The 23,156-nt window shown below is 37.9% G+C and overlaps 1 protein-coding gene across 1 annotated transcript in view; it reads right to left on the bottom strand.

Moving 5' to 3' along the window:
* Positions 1 to 23,156, bottom strand: part of LOC150084816 (protein arginine methyltransferase NDUFAF7, mitochondrial-like) — a 115,782-nt gene that overhangs the window by 32,645 nt on the left and 59,981 nt on the right. The window contains exon 5 of the mRNA XM_090375564.1: positions 20,970 to 21,287. Coding sequence (XP_090231690.1) covers positions 20,970 to 21,287 — 318 coding nt within the window. The remainder of the gene's footprint in view (positions 1 to 20,969; positions 21,288 to 23,156) is intronic.

Below are 23,156 nucleotides of genomic sequence, written 5' to 3'. Positions count from 1 at the left end.
CATGTAGGGGGCCGTGATGTGTGTGGAAAACTGGCACCCCAGGGCCAACACATTTGCCAAACTCACTCTTGAAAGGTTTAAACCATGAAAGGCTTCAATAGATTATATAAAGCTGCATAAAAGTCAAATTATTCAAATGACAAGTATTTGTAAGTTATTAGATATGAAACAAATGAAAATAGAGCTTTTGTTATGTACTGTATTATTATTACAGACAGCAATACCTCACAGCATGGCATCAAACAGCATGGGTTTCACTGCAACACGGTTTTCAGTTAAGTTTGTCTGTGAAAAGGCCTTTGGTATCGGGTTCCATAATAGTCATAAAATTTATTGACTTATGACTATAATGTTCCATCACCCCAAAGGCTCCTGTTTGTTTATATTTTTATATCTTAACTTATAATAAATTTATTAGTTTTCAGAGGAAGCAATAAATTTTATGATTTGTCAACTTTAGTCGAAAATTTACAATAATAGCCTAGACACGTGTATATATATATATATATATATATGCTGCATTATCATATCCTAGGTACGCGTACTTAATCAATAGCGAACTTTTCTTTGCTTAGTTATCACTTTCGTCATGTAAGATGCTATAGAAATTCCCTGCTCTTTATACTGATCTGTCTTTCGATTAATTGTTCACACTGATGCTTCATTCATTCCATTTTCCTGCGCAATTTTAGCATACGATGCACCATCTTCGTGGCACTTGATAATATTAATTTTTTTTTCTAATGTAAGCCATTTACGTTTAGTAACTCCAGCTTTCATTACTTTTCCTTTTTGACTCATCGTTTTGTATTTAAAGGGGTAAAAAATAAATTGTGAAATGAAAAGCTATCACTTTGTCTCGTCAGGATGGAACACTAAACACCGGTGCCACTGATTGCCTGAGGAAAGCTAATGGCATATGTACATGTGAGACAATAGAGTTGGCACCGCATGGAACGTCTTTTATTAATATCAATAGAAGATTGTAAAAGAGAATTCCTTTGAGTCAAAACATCATTCAAGCGAAAGTCATGAGCCTTTATAACACACTGAAGGAAAAAGAAGAAAATGAAGGGGAAGAGACTAAAGAAATATTTACAGCCGGTCGTGGTTGGTTTTTCCGATTTAAAAATCGTGTTGGGCTTCACAATGTTCGTATCTCAGGTGAAAGTGCAAGCACAAACAAAGACGCTGCTGCAAGATTTCTCAGTGAACTGAAAGACATCATTGAGGAAGATGAAGAAGACAAGGACGAACAAAGTTTCAAAGTCAACGAAACTGGACTGTTCTGGAAAAAAATGCCCTCACGAACTTTAGCTGAAAATGAAAAGCACAACCTGGATATAAAGCGTCAAAAGATTGTTCGACACTTTTGTTTGGTGGAAACTCATCTGGGATTTTAAATTGAAGCCTCTATTCGTGTTCATAGCAGAAAACCGAAGAGCTCTAAAGGGTTTTATAAAAAACACATTGCCCGTAATTCGGCGATCCAATAAGAAAACATGGATTACAAGGGAATTGTTTACAGAATGGTTCACAAATTATTTTTGTCCGATGGTTGAACGTTACTGCAAAGATGAAGGGATGGAGTTCAAAATTTTGTTGCTTTCAGATAATGCACCAGGCCATCCACCTGAAATTTCTGATCTCAATGAAAATATAAAAATATGCTTTCTTCCACCTAACACAACATCTCTCTTACAACCCATGGATCAAGGCATAATTTCTGCATTCAAGGCATATTATCTGTGGCAAACTTTTTTTCCTAAGCGATTGAAGTTTCAACAGGAGTGGGATCATCATCTTTACAAACCTTTTTGGAAAATTATAACATCAGGAATGTGATCAAAAATATATCTGCATCGTGGCTATATTATATATATATATATATATATCGTGGCTATCACACTGCCAACGACGTGTTCTGTTTGGCAACATGTTTTGCCCCATTTGGCAAATGATTTCACTGGTTTTGAATCGCAAGTTCAGACAATTGCCGAAGACATTGTGATCCCCAGGGCTCACATATGGTGAGTATGGGCTTGGCACACCCAGGGTCCTGAGCTGGATATCACAATTTGTCTTTCCTTGGTGATTCTCTCTCTCTCTCTCTCTCTCTCTCTCTCTCTCTCTCTCTCTCTCTCTCTCTCTCTCTCTCTCTCTCAGTAAGGGTAACTCAGAAAATTATACCTCAATCAGCATGGTTTCACATAACACGGGACAATTTCGGTACCAATTATCAGTGGTATGTGGGGTATTGCTGTATTTCAGTTATGTTGTTGTTATGGGGGTTTAATGGCAGATAAGCTACTATATACATGACTGCAGAAATGAATCACTTATAAGTTTATCAAGTGGAAATCTGCTGTACACCACTGTTTCACGGGAAACAGTGAAAGGAGCGAAGGTGGAGTTGGGTTTCTGGACCATAAAGATATAAAAAACAACATTTTGGAATACAAAAATAACATCACCAAGGGTGTCATCAAGACTAATACTCAAGATTTCTAAGAGGTGCAAGCTACAGGTTATAATGATTTATGCACCAACATCGAGCCACGATGATGAAGAGGTTGAAGAAATGTACACCGAAATTGAGTCTTCTAGATGAGCAGAAAACCCACTACACTATTATTATGGGGGACTTCAATGCTGAGGTTGGAAAAAGAAAAAAAAAAAAAAAAAACAGTGCAGAAAGGGGAACTATAAGAATTTTTTGAATTGGTGAAAGAAATGAAAGAGTTGAAAGACTTGTGGAATTTGCAGAATCTCAAGGATTGTCAGTAATGAACATTTTTTTTCAAGAAAAGGGTGAACAGAAAGTGGACATGGAAGAGTCCAAATGGATTAACAAATAATGAAATCGACTTCATCCTCACTAACAGAAGATATATCGTGAATGATGTTACCGTCCTGAATAAGGTAAATGTTGGAAGTGATCACAGAATGGTAAGATGCACACTTGATATAGATGTAGGAAAGGAAAAACCTGACTCGAGTAAATAATACGAAGGTCTTTGAGATAACAGAAGAGGAGAGAAAGCAGTACGTACTGGAACTTAAGAACAGGTTTGAGCTTCTGCAGACTGCTCAGGATATTATCCCAAGATATCGACAAGGAATATTACAACTTTTTGAAAGTGATAAAGCCCAAGAAACCTATAGGGAAAAAGAAATCCAAAGAAGAAAAAATTAGTCAAGAAACACTTGTTATGATGAACCAAAGGCAACAAATGAAGAGCAAGATAAACACTGACAAGGAGAAAATTGAGTATATTGAGTTATGAAAAGCCATTAGAAAGAGACTCAGAGAGGACATAAGAAAAGTAGAACAAGCATTAAGGGAAAACAAAGGACTTAAGTCAGCAGCCATGAGCAGTAATACAGAAAGACAAATGATACTGAAACTGAAGAATAGAAATGGTGTACTTATAAATAGCAGAGAAGGCATAATTCAAAGAGCAGAAGACTACTGTAGAGAATTATATAAGGAGCGAGGGAATGATGCCAACAGTGGGGAAGATGGATTGCAAATTAGCAACACATACAACATGTTGTTGTTTGTTGGATTTTATTGGTGCAAGGGCTACTAAGGCCATAATGCACCTATTTCAATCTTATTTGATACATGATTGTTATATCAAATAAAAGGATTCAGATCAGGTGATATTTGTTTATCAGTTTGAGGAAGGTAAAAACATCATTAATATCTTGTCGGTCTCTGAGAATCTGTTGTAAGGTAAGTTTATTAGAAGAATATAGATGTGAAGAGAAAGCTGTTTTTCGTTCTCTCAGATATATATAATGGGCATTCGATGATCAAGTGGTTTACTGTGAGTTGAGTTTGACAGTTGCTGCATAGTGGAGGGTCATCCTGAGTGAGTAAATAACTATGAGTTAGGTGAGTATGTCCTATTCGAATTCTAGCAAGTACTACTTCTTCCTTTCTATTGCCTCTTAGGCTTGATAGCCACTTCTTGTGATCGTTTTTAATCTGAAAAAGCTTATTGCTTTTTTCTCCCTGCCAAATGGATAGCCATTTTTTTCTAACATTGGTATGTATGATGCGTTTTAAATGTGTGTAAGGTATCTGCATGTCTGATTTTATGTGACTGGCGTTCTTGGCTGCAAGATCCGCTTGTTCGTTTCCTCTGATTCCAGAGTGCCCAGGTATCCAACAGAAAATTAATTTTTGCCTGTTTGCAAGAAGCTGCACTAACTTGGTGGTTTGAATTTGTTGTAGAAACGGATGACTGGAAGGAAATTTACACTGAAGAGCAGATACAGCACTTAAGGAATCGGTGTAGATAATAGTTTGAGAATATAATGACTGTTTCACATTGTCTAGAGCCATCAGGATAGCATACAGTTCTGCGGTGTAAATACTGTACTCCAAAGGGAGCTGCTGGGATATTGTATTGTTGGGTAGAACTGCAGCTGCTCCAACTTTACTATCTGTCTTAGAACCATCAGTGTAAATTTGGGTAAAACTAGAGAACTGAAAGGAGTGAGTTGCATGGATCTGCTGAATACTGAAATTTGGAAGTGCATTCTTTCCCCATTGTTGGAAATGTTGGTCAACATTGGCCAAGGGTATTTGCCATGGTGGCATAGCCATGCTAATATCTAGAATTATGTTGTTCATATTTAGTTCCCTGCACGTAGTTATGCTCTGTAATCTAATGCCACATGGTTTATTCTGCAAAGGTTTATTTTGGTACAAATTATGCCATTTTGGGGTAAATAAATACTGTTTCATAGGATGATGTGGGAAACTTCTGATTTTTGCTGCATAACTTAATAACAGAGCTTGCCGACGAAGAAATAGGGGCGGTTCATGTGCTTCCGTATAGAGACTCTGAACTGGCGATGTACGAAAAGCTCCCAGTGCAATTCGGAGGGCATTGTGATGTATTGGGTCGAGCCATTTTAATACACTTTCTCTAGCTGAGGCATATGCAGGTGACCCACAGTCTAGTTTGGATCTTATGAGCGACCGGCATAAGTGCAGCAGCATATACCGATCTGCACCCCATGACATAGCGGAAATTGCCCCGAGGAGATTCAGCTTCTTTAGACAGGTTGTACGAATATGTTTAATATGCTCTAAGAAACTAAGTTTTCTATCCAGAATTAGTCCAAGAAAGCTAATACTCTGTTGAAAAGAAATTGGATGAGAATCAAGATGTAAATCAGGATCTGGATGTAAATTCTGTTTACGGCAAAAATGAATTGCTGTTGTTTTTTGTTTTGAAAGTCTGTATCCATTATTTTTGGCCCACTGAACAAGCTTGTTAATTGTACCTTGAAGCTGTCTTTCAATGAAATGCATGTTTTGTGAGTGGCTTGAGATTGCCAGATCATCGGCATACAGATAAGTTTCAACTGTGTCGGGAATACATTTTGTAATGGAATTAATCCTGAGAGATAGGAGCGTGGCACTAAGCACAGAACCCTGAGTGACCCCCTCTTCTTGCACAAATGTTTGTGAGAGAGCAGAGTGAAATCGTACCTGAAAGGTCCTATTGCTCAAAAAGTTCTGGATAAATTTTGGAAGATGACCACGAATACCGGATTCATAGAGATCGTGAAGAATTCCATACCGCCAGGTTGTATCAAAAGCTTTTTCGATGTCAAGACATATCATCACTAGGTGTTCGTTCCTGAGAAATGCATTTCGGATGTTTCCTTCAGCTTTAACCATAAGGTCAAGTGTTGATCTAGTTCTTCGAAATCCATATTGATTTTGACTTAGAATGCATTCAGTCTCTAGGAACCATGTCAATCTGGCATTAATTATTTTTTCTAATGCTTTTCCTATACAACTAGTTAACGCTATCGGTCGGTAATTTGCTGGATCTGAATGGTCCTTTCCTGGTTTTGGGAAAGCTAATACAATAGAATTACGCCAACTGGTAGGGTAGTAGTCTTCGCCAAAGATTCTATTATACAGTTTTAGCAGAGCAGAAAGGGATTCTTCACTCAAGTGATATATCATGGCATAGTACACTCCATCAGGGCCAGCAGCACTATTTTTGGATCTTGCAAGTGCGCTACGTTACTCTGCCATGGTAAGGGGTACATTATATGGATGCTGTCGTGAAGTACTGAAATTGAGATTATATTTTTCTGCCTGTATTTTATGTGCCTGGAAACTTGGCTCAAATGTGGTTACAGCGGATATTTTTTCAAAGGTTTCACCTAATGTATTAGGAATATCGAGAGGATTGCAGATTTCTTTGCCTTTTAGATATATTATCGGAGTGGTTATAGGTGGATATTTTCCATTAATTCTTCGAACTTTAGTCCAAACAGTTCTGATATTTGTGGTCCTGTTTATAGAGGAGGCATATTTAGACCATGTCTCTTTTTTGCTTATTCGTTGTATGTGACGAGATTTAGCTCTAGCTTTCTTGAACTGTATGAGATTAGCTGTGGTTGGGTATTTACAAAATAAGTTCCAGTATCTATTCTTCTCTTTTTTCGCATTGCTACAGGCTTCATTCCACCATATTTTTGGGCGGGAGCGAGTTTTCATGGATGATCTGGGTATACTGGTTTCTGCAGCTGCTATCATTTGCTGAGTTATGTAAGTTACGGCAGAGTCAATGGTGAGGGTCTCAATAGTCTGAATATCTAGATGTGCCAGCTCTTGATATTTCTTCCAGTTAGCTTTGTCGAATTTCCAAACAGTTTTTATCTCAGTTTGAGGAGGAGAGTTAGCCGATAGTGTGTATATTACTGGAAAGTGGTCACTATTTCGCAGGTTATCAGTGACCGTCCAATCAATAAGAGGAAGGAGGTTTGGCGAGCATATTGAAAGATCAATTGCAGAAGTTGACCTTGAGGAAAGATGCATGTACGTGTGGGTCCCATTGTTTAATAATGTTAAGTTGTGCCTTTCAAGAAATTTTTCAATTAAGTGACCTCTCTTATCAAGTTGTGAGGAACCCCATAGGGGGTGATGCCCATTCCAGTCACCCAAGATACAGAAAGGTGGTGGCAGCTGAGTAACTAAATCATTAAAATCTGCTAGAGAGTATGAATAGTTTGGCGAAAGGTATATGGAAACAACTGTTACCGCTATCTTAACCATAACTCTAGCAGCAATTGCTTCTAAAGTTGTTTGCAGTGGGACTGGTCTGAAAGGAGTTCTGGAGTTTACTAGCAATGCTACACCTCCATGTGCTGTATTAGAGTCGTTCCTATCCTTTCTAAGCATTATGTGATATTTTATGCTCATAGTTGTTTTAGGGGTCAGGTTTGTTTCCTGCAGACAAAGAACAGCAGGCTTATATTTGGTAATTAAGTCATAAACATCGTCTAAGTTAGCTTGGAGTCCGCGACAATTCCATTGAATGATTCTATGCATTATTGAGGATTATTGGGTGTGTCTGCTTGCTTACGGGATGTGGTCTGTTTGCGCCTGTCTAGTCTTTTTTCCCTTTTTGGGAAATTTGGTCCAGTGACGTCCATGTCCTCCTCTTCTGCATGAAGGGGGTCATCTCGGTGTGAATTTCTATCTATGTCCATGGTATCAGTACTGGTTTTTTGATTATTTATTTCAGAGCTTGTTTGATTAACTGGCTGTTGTACAGAATTTTTATTTGGTGGTATTGTCAATGGTGTGTTTACCGAATGAGTTGATTGCTGTTGGGTAGGCTGTTCTTTTAGTGTAGAGAGGACTGACCTGGCCCAATCAGAAATTGAGATGCTTGGCGGAACTGAACAATCTATTTGTACTGTTATGGATCATTGCTTTTTTACAACTGAAGAATAAGATGGTAATTTATTTGAAATTAAACAATGTCTTTTTGCTTCTTGGTATGGCACCTTGTGTTCCACTTTGTATTTTTGTATATTCTTTTCAGTCTGCCACTGGATGTACTCCTTTGAAAATGCTGAATGATTCCCCTTACAGTTTGGGCAGCTTTGTATTTCAGTGGGGCAGTCTGTGTGAACATGCTCTTTTGAACCACAGGAGGCACAGGTGGTTACACCCCTGCAGACTGCTTGTGAGTGTCCAAATTTTTGGCATTTAAAACACCGGACTGGGTTTGGAATATAAGGTCGAATTTTGCACCTTAAATATCCAGCTTTAACAGTTGTTGGTAAAATTGGTGTTTTAAATGTAAGAATGACCTTTCGGGTAGGAGTAAGAACCCCATCTTTCTTAATGACTATCCTTTTGGCATTTATTACATTTTGATCGCCTAATTCCTGAACGATTTCCTCCTCAGATACGTTAAGGAGATCCCACTCAGCTATTACCCCTTTAGAGGAGTTTAAGGTGGCATGCGGGGTAACCTTTGTGGGAATTCCACCAAAAGTCGATATTTTTAATAGTTTTTCCGAGTGTTTATTCTCGTTCATCTCCAGTAGAAGGTCTCCGGATTTTAATCTTCTAACCATTTTTGGTGGGCCCGCCACATTCTCAAGACATTTCTGTATTAAGAATGGGGAGAGCTTACTCAAAGGATTGTCAGTCAAAGAATGCAGTATCAAAAAAAGGGGTTTCTGTTCCTTCTTTTTTCTGCCATTTTGCATTTCCTGCATTTAAGTCTTCTCTGTTTGAGAGATCTGGATCATGAGATCCATAAGTGGCATGTCTATTTATGTCCATCTTTGCTCCTTTTTGCCCCAGGAGAGTTTTTCTTCTCCCAGGTTTCCAGCCCCGCCATGTGGAGGCAGGAGCGGTGCCACCAGTGACCAAGTGGTTTAGAGGTTTAGTTAGGTTAGTACGGATTATATATATATATATACACACAAGGAAAGAAAGGTGTATTTCCTTTTTGGATTCTACTTCAAAGCTTTTAAGTAAAGAATCACTTAAGAAAAACAAGAAGAATAGCGACACTGGAAAATATAACTAATCCGCTGAGAAAGAACGCTCTGTATTGCACAAAATATCGCTTGGCACTCGGGGCCACACATACGACATACCAGATATTTTTCCTGATGAGGTAGAACATGCGTTGAATAAAAATGAAGAACCAGAAAGCCCCAGGGGAAAATGAAGTTACTGTAGAGTTGTTAAAATTGGGAGGAAGAGACATAACACAAAAACTGGCAAGGTTCTTCACAAAATGTATTAGAAAAGGTGTGACACCTAAGCAGTGGAATAATGCAATCATAGTTATGCTGCATAAGAAAGGAAATAAATCAGAAATTGGAAATTATACACAAATTAGCTTATCCCACATCTACAAGCTCACAAGGGTCATTACTAACAGATTAGAAAGAATACTTGATAAGAATCAAGCGAAAGAGCAAGCTGGCTTTAGGACAGGATTCTCAACTATGGTTCACCTTCACGTAATATCACAGCTAATGGAGAAAGCAAATGAATATAAAACACCATTATGACTGGCATTTGTGGATTATGAAAAGGCATTTGAATCCATACAGCATAAGGCAATGTTTCGGGCACTGGAAAGACAAGGCATTGATACCCCATATATTATGATTTTTAAGAATATATATGAGAATGCTACCTCCTTTATTAGACTAGACAAAGACAGTAGCAAATTTAAAATCGAGAAAGGAGTTAGACAAGGAGACACTATCTCCGAAGCTGTTTACTGCTGCCTTTGAGGAAGCTTTCAGAAGATTAGACTGGTCACAGAAAGGAGTCAATGTGAATGGAGAGTACCTAAACCATTTACGATTTGCAGATGACATTGTGGTCATAAGCCACGATCCCAAAGAATTAGAGGAAAATCTTAATCAGTTATGCAGAGTTAGTAAGGATTTTGGACTAAAGATGAATATGGCTAAAACAAAAGTAATGATGAACAAGTATGCCCCAGAAAGGGACATAATGATTGAAGGAGCAGTAATTGAAATGGTGGAGTCATATACTTATCTGGGACAAGTTATTAGCTGTAATAATGATAAATGGCTGAAAGTCAAGAGAAGAATAAATTTTGGATGGATAGCATTCAGGAAATATAGTCACATACTGAAGAGCAATATCCCAGTTTGTCTGAAATGTAAAATAATGAACCAATGTATTGCTCCCCAACCATAACTTATGGAAGTGAAACTTGGGCACTCACCAAAAGAATGGAAGAGAAGCTGAGAACTATACAGCGAAGAATGGAACGAATTATATTGGGAATCAGACTGGTAGATAAGAAGAGAAACACATGGATTAGGCAGCAAACTCAAGTAAAGGACATTCTTATCAAAACTAAAGAACTAAAACGGTCTTGGGCAGGACACATAGCTCGAAGACATGATGACAGATGGACTAAGAAAACAACAGAATGGTACCCAAGAGGAGCTAGAAGAAAACCTGGAAGACAACGGCAGAGATGGATAGATGAAATTCATGAGTTTGTGGGTAGTAAATGGATGGCCATTGCACAAAACAGAACGAACTGGAAAGTTGCAGGAGAGGCCTTCATGCTACAGTGGATTGAAAATGGCTGATTATGATGATGAAGCTGCTATGGTTATAATGTGCCTATATTATTTCAGATATAACATATAAAATGCTAATTAATTATAATTAAAATAACACTATTATATACTTGGATCTTAGAAAGGCTTTTAATACTGTTGCACATGGAAGACTGCTACACAAATTGGAGCAGTGTGACATTGGAGGCAAATTGCTGCTATGGATAAAGGGGTGGTTGAGGGGGAGAAGACAGAGAGTGGTAATCAATGGACACTGCTCATCGTGGACTAATGTTATTAGTGGAGTCCCTCAGGGCTCAGTGTTGGGTCAATTATTGTTTTCTGTATTTATAAATGATATTGATGATGGTATATCAAGCTTAATGTCCAAGTTTGCAGATGATACAAAGGTTGGCAGGGTTGTCAAGGACACTACTGACACTATGCTGCTGCAACAGGATCTGGAAAGGTTGAGCAGATGGGCTGAGAGGTGGCAAATGAAGTTTAACATTGACAAATGTAAAGTACTACACATGGGAAACAGCAACCCCAGAGCAACGTATCAACTCTGTGGTACTACACTGACAGTGGTAGAGAATGAAAGGGACTTGGGGGTGGTTGTGCAGGCAGATATGAAGTTCTCTGAGCAGTGCAGATGGGCTGCAAGAGTAGCTCATGGAGTATTGTCAATGATATACAGGAAGTTTTCCAGCAGGGATAAGGAGGTGATTATTCCATTGTATAAGGCAATGGTCAGGACACACCTAGAGTACTGTATACAGGTCTGGAGGCCTCATTTCAAGAAGGATGTAGAGCTGCTGGAACGAGTACAGAGAAGGGCAACAAGATTAGTGAATGGAACAAAGGGGTGCTCTTACGAAGAAAGGCTTAAGTTTTGCGAATTACAGTGTCTGGAGACTAGGCACCAGCGAGGTGATCTGATAGAGGTGTATAAAGCCTTGAATGGTTTAAGCATGCTCAATGCTGATGGGATTCTTCCTCTAGCTCAGAAAAATCACCTGAGAGGGCATAAATTCAAATTGAGGAAAGACAGATGTAGGATAGACGTGAGGAAATTTGCCTTTAGCCAGCGCGTGGTTGGTTGGTGGAACAGACTTCCATCCCTTGTGGTGGAGGTTGATAGCCTAAATAAGTTTAAGGCTCAGCTGTACAGGTATATGGAACGAACAGAGGGGTGAAGTGGAAGTGGGGTTTTTTTTTTTTTTTTTTTGGCTGATGCTGCATAAGCTTGCTTTCTTGCATCAAATGCCTCTACTAATGCTAATGCTAACTACTTATAATTCTAGGTTAAATTCAGCAGTTAATGTTAAATTTGATTTACAATTTTCTATAAACAGATGGCTCATTTGTGGAAAAGACTGGAAACAAAGCTAATTGATGGCATTATTATATACAGGGTAGTTCAGTTGCATGAGGGTCATTTGAGTAATTATAAATCAGACCAAGAATTTAACAATTAAAAAGAAACTTGAAAAATTCATAACTCGGTGATCTGGAGATGATTGGGTTATAGAAGATGCTGGAAGTGATTTCCACTGCCTCAAAATACATGAAGAACGATGCTCCACATTTGAAAATGTTGCAGGAGGAACATTGGTTATGTGGCAGGAGGAACTACAGTAATTACATAGGTAACGTTTCTTTGCAGGTTAGTAACAATGTTGTGAGAACTGTTTTCAGCAAACTGGAAAGGAAGAAGTTCAGTAATCAGGTTTGGAGACTGGGGTAGCAAAGGTCCTGAGATAATTCTATCCCAAAGAAACTGCACTTTTTTCGAGGCTTGACGAGATATGTGATAAATTGTCCCATCTTGGTGAAAGTAATTAAGTGTCAGCTCTCACTCTACCAGATGATTCACAAATTCAGAGAAAATGCCAAGGCAGCCATTGGTGTTGATGGTCATGTCGAAAAAAAAATGGGGCCAATAATATGGGTGTGTTCAGGAGAACACCACAAACTCAATTTCCATAGAGGGAGAGACTCCTTATGAATGGCATGAGGATTTGCAACAGGTGAAACCATGCTTCATCACAAAACAATGTCGTGTCCAAGATGTCAGTTTTGGGTAACAAATGCTTGAACCCATTAGAATGTCATTCTTATCTGCACATCAGGCAGATGGAGCAACTGTAGCATGGTGCATGTAAGTCCATGAAGGAAGTAATCATACTAGAAAGTACAAGAAGTAATCATAGAAGCTACTAAGCTCTTCATACCAACTAAAAGATATTGTTCAAGGCTGAAACTGAAATAGATGTCAAATGAACTGATAAGACTTGTGGCACAGAAGAAAAATGCATGGTATGATTACAAATTAGCAGAGGATGCAGAAACCTACATTAAGTAAACTAGTCTGCAGTCAAGTCATTGAAGTGTTAGGAAAGCTAATACAGATCAGACAAGTCTTTGACAAAAACATGCAAAGAAAAGCAGCAAAGAATACTTTCTTTTGTTTATATTAACACTTGAAAGAAAGGAATGAGTTACACTGGCACACTAAATATGAATGGCAAAACTATTGATGATACTGTTCAGGTTTCTGACAGTTAAATAAATATATTGCATCTATATTCACCTGCAAAAACGTTTTTAAGGATGAGAATTCCAGAAGTACATGAAATTATAACCGGGACTTAATTATTTTGTGATAACTGAGAAAAAGTGGAAGAGAAATCACTGAAGCTAAAAGTAAATAAGGCACCTAGAGCTGATGGAATCTATCGAATTATATTAAAGGATAGCAACAAAAAAGGTAGCAGTAGTAGAGGCATGTGATGCAAGAAAGAAAGCTAATATATAGCAAAAGGCAAAAAAAAAAAAAAAAAACCCATTTCACACATCCACTCTCTCTAAACTTTTGTCCAGTTCCTTCTTGAATTTATTTAAGCTATCAATTTCCACAATGACAGATGGAAGTTTCATCAGGCAATCAACTACTTGCTGCCAAAAGGCAAAATTCGGCACATCTATTCTACAACTGTCTTTCCTCAATTTATGCTGCTCAGGTTCGTAACCTGAGTAAGAGGAAGAGGAAGAATCTCATCAGAATTGAGCCTGCTCAACCCATTCAAGGAGTTATACACCTCAATCAGATCATCTCGCAGGTGTCTAGTCTCAAGACACTGCAATTTGCAGAATTTAAGCCTTTCTTGGTAAGAGGATCTCTTCATTCCCCTCACCAATCTTGAAGCCCTTTCTGTACTCACTCAGGCAACTCTACATCCTTCCTAAAATGAGGCCTCCAGACCAGTATGCAGTACTCAAGGCATAGCCTGACTATTGCCTTATACAAAGGGATAATCACCTCCTTTTCATTACTAGCAAAATTCCTGTATATCATTTACAAGACCCCATGAGCTGCTCTGGCAGCATATCTGCACTGCTCACAAAACGTCTATCTGACTGCACAATTAATTCCAGGTTTTTTTCATTTTCTACCTCCCTAAGTGTAGTACCAAACAGTTAGTACGTTTCTCTGGGGTTACTTCTATTCAATATACATTGACATATGCAGTACTTTGCATTTGTCAACGTTAAACTTCAGTTGACTCTTCTCACCCCATCTACCCAACGTTTCTAGATCCTATTGCAGTAGCACACTGCTGTTAATGTCATCAAGCCTGCCAACCTTAGCATCATGTGCAAACATGGATATTAAGCTTGATATACCTTCATCAATATCATTGATAAATATACAAAACAACAGTGTGCCCAACACCGAACCCCGGGGGACTCCACAAATAACATTAGTCCACGAAGAGTAGCATCTATTGATTACCATTCTCTGTCTTCTTCCATTCAACCACCCTTTTATCCATTGTAGCAACTTGCGCACTTACATACTGCTCCAATTTGTACGGTGGTCTTCCATGTGCAACTGTATCAAAAGCTTTACTGAAATCCAAGTATATGATATCAAAATTATTTTTTTATCCAGTTCTTTTATAAGCACATCACAGTATCCAATCAAACTTGACAGACAAGGTTTTCCCTTAACAAACCCATGCTGTGTCTGAATTATTACTGTGGTCTCCTCCAGATGATTCTGCAGTGCTTCTTTAACCAGTGACTCTGTTATTTTCCCTGCAATAGAAGTTAAACTAACAGGTCTGTAATTACTCGTGTCACCATTTGATCCCCCTTTGTGAATAGGGGATATATTTGCACATCTCTAGTGCGTGGAGACTTAATCCAAGTCCAACGGTGCTCTCATAATTAGGGCTAAGGGAAGTCTTCTCCTCAGGTGAAGCGTTACTTATTCGAAGTAGTGCAATATCATGGCAACTCGTTGTGAAGGTATTCACAATATGAGATATAACTTAAAACGATGCCGCTTTGCTAATATTCTGTTCATTCAGATTTGGCTACGTATTATTGATGCTTTCGCACTATACTTATACATGGTCTAAGGGTATGCTTATTTCCTTTGCTGCCTCCTTTAATATGACTGGATAGATCCCATCCACCCCAGGTGTCTTTCTTATGTTTAACTTGAACCATTTCTCCTCCACTTTGCTCTCAGTTATTAAAAAATCATTAAGCTCCATGTTAAAGTTTAATAAGCTTCCTATTAAACTTTAACATGGAGCATAATGATTCCCCCACTTCCCTACAGAATTCCTCACGTGTGAATGTAGATGCAATATACTCATTCAATTTGTCAGCTGTCTGAGCTGGATCATCAACAGCCGAACCATCGATATCAAGTGGACCAATCTGACTCATCCTCTTCCTTCTAGAGTTTATATAAAGACATTCTTGCTGCTTTGCTTAGCATCCTTTGCCAAAGATTTCTCGTAATCTGCCTTTGCTTGCCTAACCTTCTTTGTGACTTGATTGCACACACCAGCTTACATCTACCCTAAGCTTCTGTATCACCCGATAAACCATATGCATCCCATGCATTTTTCTTCTCTGCCACGAGTCTCATTAGGTCATCTGACATCCATTGAGGCCTAAATGGATGTCAGATGACCTTGAACAGTATTTTTTAATCGATATTAAAATCCTAATAGCTTCTACGATTAATTCCTTGAATGCTTCCAATTTAGAATTTGCTGTTGGTAACATCATTAGTTGGTTCTACTGTATAGAATTTAAAAATTGTCTGAGACCACTGTAGTCACCTTTACAAAAGCAAAAACCCTTCCCTTTACCCTTGATGATAGTAATATCATTAAGTAAATCCTACATCAGTACACTGTGATCACTGCCATCCAGTGGTGCCTTTACCTGCAAATTCTTAATACATGAATAATCACTGTGATAACCAGATTAAGAGTATTACTCTCTCTGGTTACCTCTTGAATATGCTGTTACAGAAAAAAATCATCCAATAAATCCACAAAAGTTTTACTACTGTGCAAGTGCCCAACCCACAAGTTCTAGTCAATATCTAGGAAGTTAAAATCCCTCATTATTAGACATTTGTGATTTACTGGCCAACTATTTCACTGTATAATTGTTCATTGTAACAGAGTCATTAGGCCTACAACACACTCCTACTCTCATTGTTGCTTTCCCAGTGCTTATGTCACACCAAACTGACTAACATTGCACTGTACATCTGTGCAACTGGATACATTTCTTTAGATTTTATGTGCTTCTTAACTAACAACATAACCCTTCCTCTTTTCCTATCCTGTCTATCCTTTGTGTACAAATTGTACTCCCCAAATTCCAATTCTGCACTGCTTATATCTGTGTCACACAGATATAAGCAGTGCAGTCTGTTTAAGCACCACGTCTCTGATATCCCAACAATATCTGCCTTTGATGTCTTGACCAGCACTTCAAATTCATCACATTTATTTACTGTAATCCTAGCATTGGTGTACATGCAAGTATACATACACCTGTTCTGACTCATAGTTACCCTAACATAGCTCATTTATTTATTTGTTCCATGACGATTCTCACCAGTTCCTGAAATCCCCAGCACCCCACCCTCCAGGCCACTGCTCATTCTAATAGAAGCAGTGCAAGAATCGCTTTCACCTCTGCCTGCAGCTACTGTTAATCTTATAATCTGTGAATCCCCCCAAGCTAGTAGTTTTCCAACCCACCTAACACTGCCTTGATAGCATTAGGAAACTCTTGCCCCCCCGCGCCCCACCCGCCCGCTATTTAAGTGCATCCCATCCCTGTAGAAGCAGTCTTGCCTGTTAACAAGCACAGAGCACGCTGAGAAAAACTGTACCCCGTGAACCTAGCACAAACTCTCCAGTGCGAATTGCAGACACTTTAAAATTTAACCCTAACTCGCTTTTCTTTTTTCCCTAACTTTTTTCCACATTGACCTGTACTTGTTAAGTAAATTTTCAGATCTGCTACTCTTAATGTCATTAGTGCCAACATCTACAACAATATCAACCTTTGTGCTCTTAAAATATAAGATCTGCTCTACGTCATCAACTTTTGCCCCTGACAGACATACCCTGGTCCTATTTCACCTATCCTTTTTGCACAATATATTACCTGTCTCCCTGACAATGGAGTCACCAACAATAACTAGCTCCTGTGGGATCAGCACATTCTGCCTTGGACATTGCCACTGTGTTGGCTGACGTAAAAGGATGAGCTCTGGTGTTGAGTTAGGCAGCTGAGAGCTTGATGGGTTCCCCACTTTAATACCTTTGAGGGCATCTACTGGACCCTTCAAACTCTTATAGGCACCCATCTAACACTATGTTGGCACCTAATTTCCTGACACTCTCTGCACACACAAAAACATAATCCTTTGGTATATCATGTCCTGTTCCAGAAAGGTCTGCAAACATTTCACAAGTCACACCTTGTTTTTAGGCTGTGATACATTGGAGAATAGCTCCCCCTCAGTTCTCCCCAAGCCACAGCACTCTTGCTACTTTGTGCCCATTGCTTTGCTGCTCTAGTGTGGAGCACGATACACGATTGAATACTATTGATTAACAATGAAAATTAATAAGATTAATCAATTTAATTAACTAATTATCAATACTACACCATTTAATAAATTCCTACAGGCAGTGATACATATTACGCTATCTAGTTTTACGTTACATCTACCTATTTACCACAATTAAAAAATCTGAATTCCCTTCCACTCACTATATTATAACAATGGCGGCAAGATTTGAATGAAACAACGGTTTTACGTATATCAAAAAGTAACTTACAAAATCTCTATCTAAATTAAAAATAACGAGTAACTAAGACTATAAAGCTATTTATAAAGTACAATATAATATGACAATTAAGCAAATAAAATGGCAAAATTTTCAAAAAACTTATTTCTTGGAGCTTGAATTCACACTGCATTCACTTATAATGATACTCAAAGCTCTCTGAAACAGTATAAAAATTTGGGATTTTTATACTGTTTCACATGAAAAACTATTATACAAATTGGAGCAGTCAGCATTAATGGCAAGATATGGCTACAGATAAAGGGAGAATTAAGTGGGAGACAGCAAGTAGTAATCAACGGGAACTACTACTCTCGGACTAACGTTACCAGTGGAGTTCCTCAGTGTTCAGTGAGAGTCCATAGTTGTTTTAAATATTTATTAATGATACTGATGAAACTTCAACTTAATGTGTCTAAGTTTGTAGATGATATACAGGGTTTGCAGATGATACAAAGATTGGCAGGGTGGTTAATGACAGTACTCAGAGTATACTACTGCCACGAGATCTGGCAAAATAAGGCAGATGCTTCCACCTCTGTCAAAACCAGATGGTTCTGTTGTCACTTCACCCAAGGATAAAGCTGACCTGCCAGCATCCCATTTATCTTCCAACTCATGTATTAATGATCTTGATAAAACACCTCCCACCATTCCCAACATGCTCCATTCAATGCTAAGAAAGCTCCAGGTGCAGATGATATATCTCCACTTGTTCTCAAAACTTGTGCTCCTGAACTTACTCATGTTCTTTGCCAACTTTTTTCACTTTCTTATTCCAAAGGTGTTTTTCCTTCTGCTTGGAAATTTGCTCATATCCAGACAGTTCCTAAAAAGGGTGACAAATCCCTCTCATCAAATTATCTTCCCACTGCAATTATTTCTACTCTTTCTAAAGTAATGGAGAAATCAATTAACCGCCAACTCTTAAACTACCTAGAAACCTTTGGTCTGATCAACAATCATCAGTATGGATTCCATCAGTGTCGATCCACTGGTTTATGTTACCCATTTATGGACAAATTCAATGATGTTGTTGTTATTTGGTTTTTAGGAGCATTAGCAACTAAGACCATATTGCTTTTGGGGGGATATGCGGTGGTCATTCCCTGACCTTTCTGCATCCGCCGTATTTGATGGTCACAAGCTCGAACTCCGGTCTAATCAAGAAGCATGTGTTACACACTGCTGCTCCTGCCCACCTGGCTACAGAGATGCTGAAAAGTTCGGTGAAACACAAGCAGTTGCTCTTGACATCTCAAAGGTTTTCGATCGTGTTTGGCATAAAGGTCTTCTAAACAAGCTTCCATCTTATGGTTTGCAGACTGTTTTTTGTAACTGGTTATCCAGTTTTCTCTCTGATCGCACATTGAGGGTGATGGTTCTCTGTCTAACTTCTCCACTAATGCTGGTGTCTCCCCAAGGTTCAGTTCTTTCCCCCGCTCTTTTCCTCTTCTATATTAATGACGTTCTTCCATTGACTGGAAAACCTATCCATATTTTTGCCAATGATAGCACATTGCATTCCACTTTCAATTTTGAGAAACCTTGCCCTGCTCAATCAGCTTCAACTTCTCGAATATTCGCTACCAATTCCTTAAATGCCTATCTCCAGGTAATTCTCCAGTGGGGCAAAGACAACTTAGTTGATTTCAATCCTTGTAAAACTCAGTCTTGTCTTATATCTTGCAAAAAGGATTCTTCTGCTACTATGCTTACCTTTGATGACACTCCGATTTCTAGGCAAAATGATATATCTCTTTTGGGGATTACCCCGACTTCTAATCTCTCTTGACACAAGCACATTACAAATATTGCTTCCTCTGCATCTAACAAACTTGGTTTTCTCTTTTGCTCTTGGCATTACTTTTCTTCCAAACAGCTGTTCACTCTGTACAAATTGCAAATCTGCCCTACCCTGGAATATTGTTCCCACATCTGAATGGAATCTAGAAGACAGAGAGGTTTTGGTGCCTACAAAACCTCTCTCAGGCTTCTAGATTCCATTCAGAAAAGGGCAGTTAGGTTAATTCATGACTCATCTCTAACAGTCTCTTCACTCGCTGTCTAACAGGTGTACTGTTTCTGCTGCATGTCTTTTCTACAGATACTAACATGCGCACTGTTCTTCTGAATTGGCTTCTATAATTTCTGCTCTCTCTTCCAAAACTGTCCGAACACGTGCCGCCACCAGCCAACATCCGTTTACTGTCCAACTTCAAATTTACAGAACCAACTTTTCATCTTCCTCATTTATTCATTCAACTGCCATTTTCTGGAACAACCTTCCTTCGTACGTATTTCCTGAAAATTAGTCTGCAGAAGATCAAGTCTAATGTCAAAAAATATCTTCTTTCATCTTCTCAACCTCCAACCCAAGCACAGTACTAAGTACTATAGGTTCTAATACCGCTCCTGTTTGGGGTTTTCATAAAAAAAAAAAAAAAAAAAAAAAAAGATGGGCTGAACATTGATAAATGCAAGGTACTGTACAGGGGTAACAGTAATCTGAGATTAACATACCAACTGTGCAGTACCACAACGAAGTTAGTACATAATGAAAGACCTGGGGGTAACCATGCAGGCATGGGGTTTTGTCAATGATATACATGAATTTTGCCAGTGGGGATAAGGAGGTAATTATTACACTGTATAAAGGCAATGGTAAGCCACACCTTGAGTATTGCATACAAGTCTGGAAGCTTGTTTTATTTAATTTATTTTATTTAAATAATACCAAAAAGACTCCTACTTTTATTCCTGGATCAAAGAAAAGAACAACACCTAACAGCCAACACATTGTCATTATTGGTATGACTACAAAAAAGCAATCGCATAAAAATATATCATCTAAAATGTTTTTATAATGGAAAAATTTTTCAGTTAAGGATAAACACACCTCTGTGTTCAAACTTATTATAATTTCAAATTATTTGCATTAATTTGTAAAGTGAGTTTCTCTGAACTCTTTTCTCAGCAATTTAATCATCTTTTGCTAATTATTTGTAATAATTTTTTGCCACTCCCCTAAGGACTCTGCAGAATTTAATATGACATGTTATTCCAGACCAGCTTTCATGTCTCAGCTTTGCTATTAATTGCTCAATTAATAAATTTAGTGACATTTATTAAAATATATCTTTTAATGAACTCACTTTGCAGATATGAAAATGACAATATGAAAATGAACTAAAATAACAACAGAATGAACAAAAGCAAGAAATTTGCAGCTTAGAATATTTTTAATCAAATTCATTCAGTACAGAATAAGTAATTAAGATAAGCAATAGTGATTAAAAAATCCTATTAAAAACTGAATATCCATCTCACTGTGTATTAATACAAATCGTATTAACCCACTAAATACAATTCACTTACCTGAAACTTGTGAATAGGAAAGGCATCAAATAATTCATAGGCAATGAAAAAAGAAAACCCCCGTGGAACATCTTCCAAGTTTCTATACCAGGATACTGGAACCCCATGTTTTGTTATGTTATGTTTATACATCAGTTCATCATTATCCCGATTTGTATGAAGGTGAAGATGGCGCCTTGAGTCTTCAACTTCTAGAACATCCTTAACAACACTAACAGTACCACATAGTTTTAATTCTTGTAGTTGACTAAGATGGGGGCTAACCTCTACTAAATGAAGAGATACAACTTCACGTGCATCACTTGACTGAGAAAATACCTGAAAATAAAAGTATTGTTTTCTGAAAATAAATAATACAAATAGTATAGGTAAATAAAATAACAAATATACTTTAAGAGTTTAATCTTTCAACAGATGGGTTGAGAAGAAAACAACCCTGGTGTTTTTTTAAGCATTTCTTGTGCAAAAACTGTCTTAGCCTGTAAGGGGAAAAAACTGTTTTCCCCAGCAGTAATATAAAATTAATTTACATGTAGTGATGCTCCTGAGAGCTGGAGTACAGGAGATGACATTTTTGTAGTTTCTGGACTGGTTTCATACTTCAGAAATGCATAATTTCACTAATGCTTTGATGGAGGAACAATTATATAGAAACCTTTCAGAAAAGTTTTCACTCATTAATTTACACATTCTAGAATCCACCTTAGAGGGAGGTTGCAAATGATATGCAATATGTATTTAGTCTCATACTGACACTGCTGCTTAGCCTGTACTCCCCATGACAATAGTTTAATGGGCTGGGAAAAGTATTCATTTGAAATTAATTTAGTGTTCATGTCAGAAAGTAATAACATTGAGTTCTTTCAAAGAGAATAATAGGAGCAACAACAGCTTCAGAGATTTTGATTTTGCTCTCAGGGCTTACTAATTTTATTGTCTTCTACTGTACACAATGAAGGAAAATACTTTTAGAACATAGATTACATAGCTAAATATTAGAAAATAGCTAAATTGGTAATTATATTATTACAAAGTCTTTCATATATAGCACTTTGATGCATAAAAAAAAAAAAAACTCCTTTATAGTGGCATATGAATTTGAACATGTGATACTAATATCTGTGAGAATATAAACCACTCCAAGACCATAACTAGTCCTACACGAGATTATAATTTTTTTTAATAATGCTATATTATGCTGAGATATCAAATAGGTTATGTAATAGAAGCCACTAGGGGGGGAAGTTTCTGGCCACTGGTGCACGGAAGCCTATGGCTTATGCTGCACCAGCAAAAAAATAAAAATAATAAATAATAAGAAGAAAATTTAAAAATAAATAATTAATAAAAGAAAAGGAAATAGACAATCTGTGTGTTTCCCTCTCCCCATAGGTAACTATCCAGCTGACTTTGAATTTTAATTTATAACTCACTGGCTAAAATAAAACTTCGTGCAATCTAGTCTAAATATTTCCCCCCGTAACTTGAATTTATGGCTCCTAGTTCTAGATTCATTTATAACAGTGAAAATTTCATCCTCATTCGTTTTACTTATGCCTCTCAGAGCCTTAAACACCTCAATCAAGTCTCCTCTAATGTGCCTAGTCTCCAAGCTCTGCAACCCACATATTCAAAGTCTTTCCTCATATGGATGCTCTTTTGCTGATCTCACCAGGTGAGTTACCGGTCTGTGGACCCTTTAAAGAAACTCAATGTCTTTCTTTAGGTGCAGTCTCCATACTTCAACACAGTAGTCCAAGTGTGGCCTAACAATAGCCTTATATAATGGGATTATGACACCCTTATCTCTAATAGCAATTGTTCAATAAATCATTGATAAGACACCATGGGCCTTACTTGCAACCTGTCTGCAATGCTCGGAGAACTTCATGGCTGCCCATATCGTAACACCCAAGTCCCTTTCCTCCACTACTGGGTTTAGTTCAACTCCACCAGTATATAAGTTATTTTGGGGTTACTGTTTCCCCCAAGGTTGTAATACTTTGCTGGATTAAAACATAGCTGCCATTTTTCTAACCATCCCTGAAGTCTATCTAGGTCACTCTGAAGAAGCTCTGCTTGGCAGTGATCATTAACTACTCTACCAATCTTTACATCATCTACAAATTTAGACATCACCTCTATCCTTTTATCGATGTCATTTATGAAAATCAAAAACAACAGTGG

Source organism: Mastigoproctus giganteus, chromosome 6 (assembly GCF_048544385.1).
Source record: "Mastigoproctus giganteus isolate SK-2022 chromosome 6, ASM4854438v1, whole genome shotgun sequence".
Taxonomy (NCBI): Eukaryota; Metazoa; Arthropoda; class Arachnida; order Uropygi; family Thelyphonidae; genus Mastigoproctus; species Mastigoproctus giganteus.
Note: the sequence above shows the minus strand (reverse complement) of the source record. Positions and strands in the feature narration are given on the sequence as shown.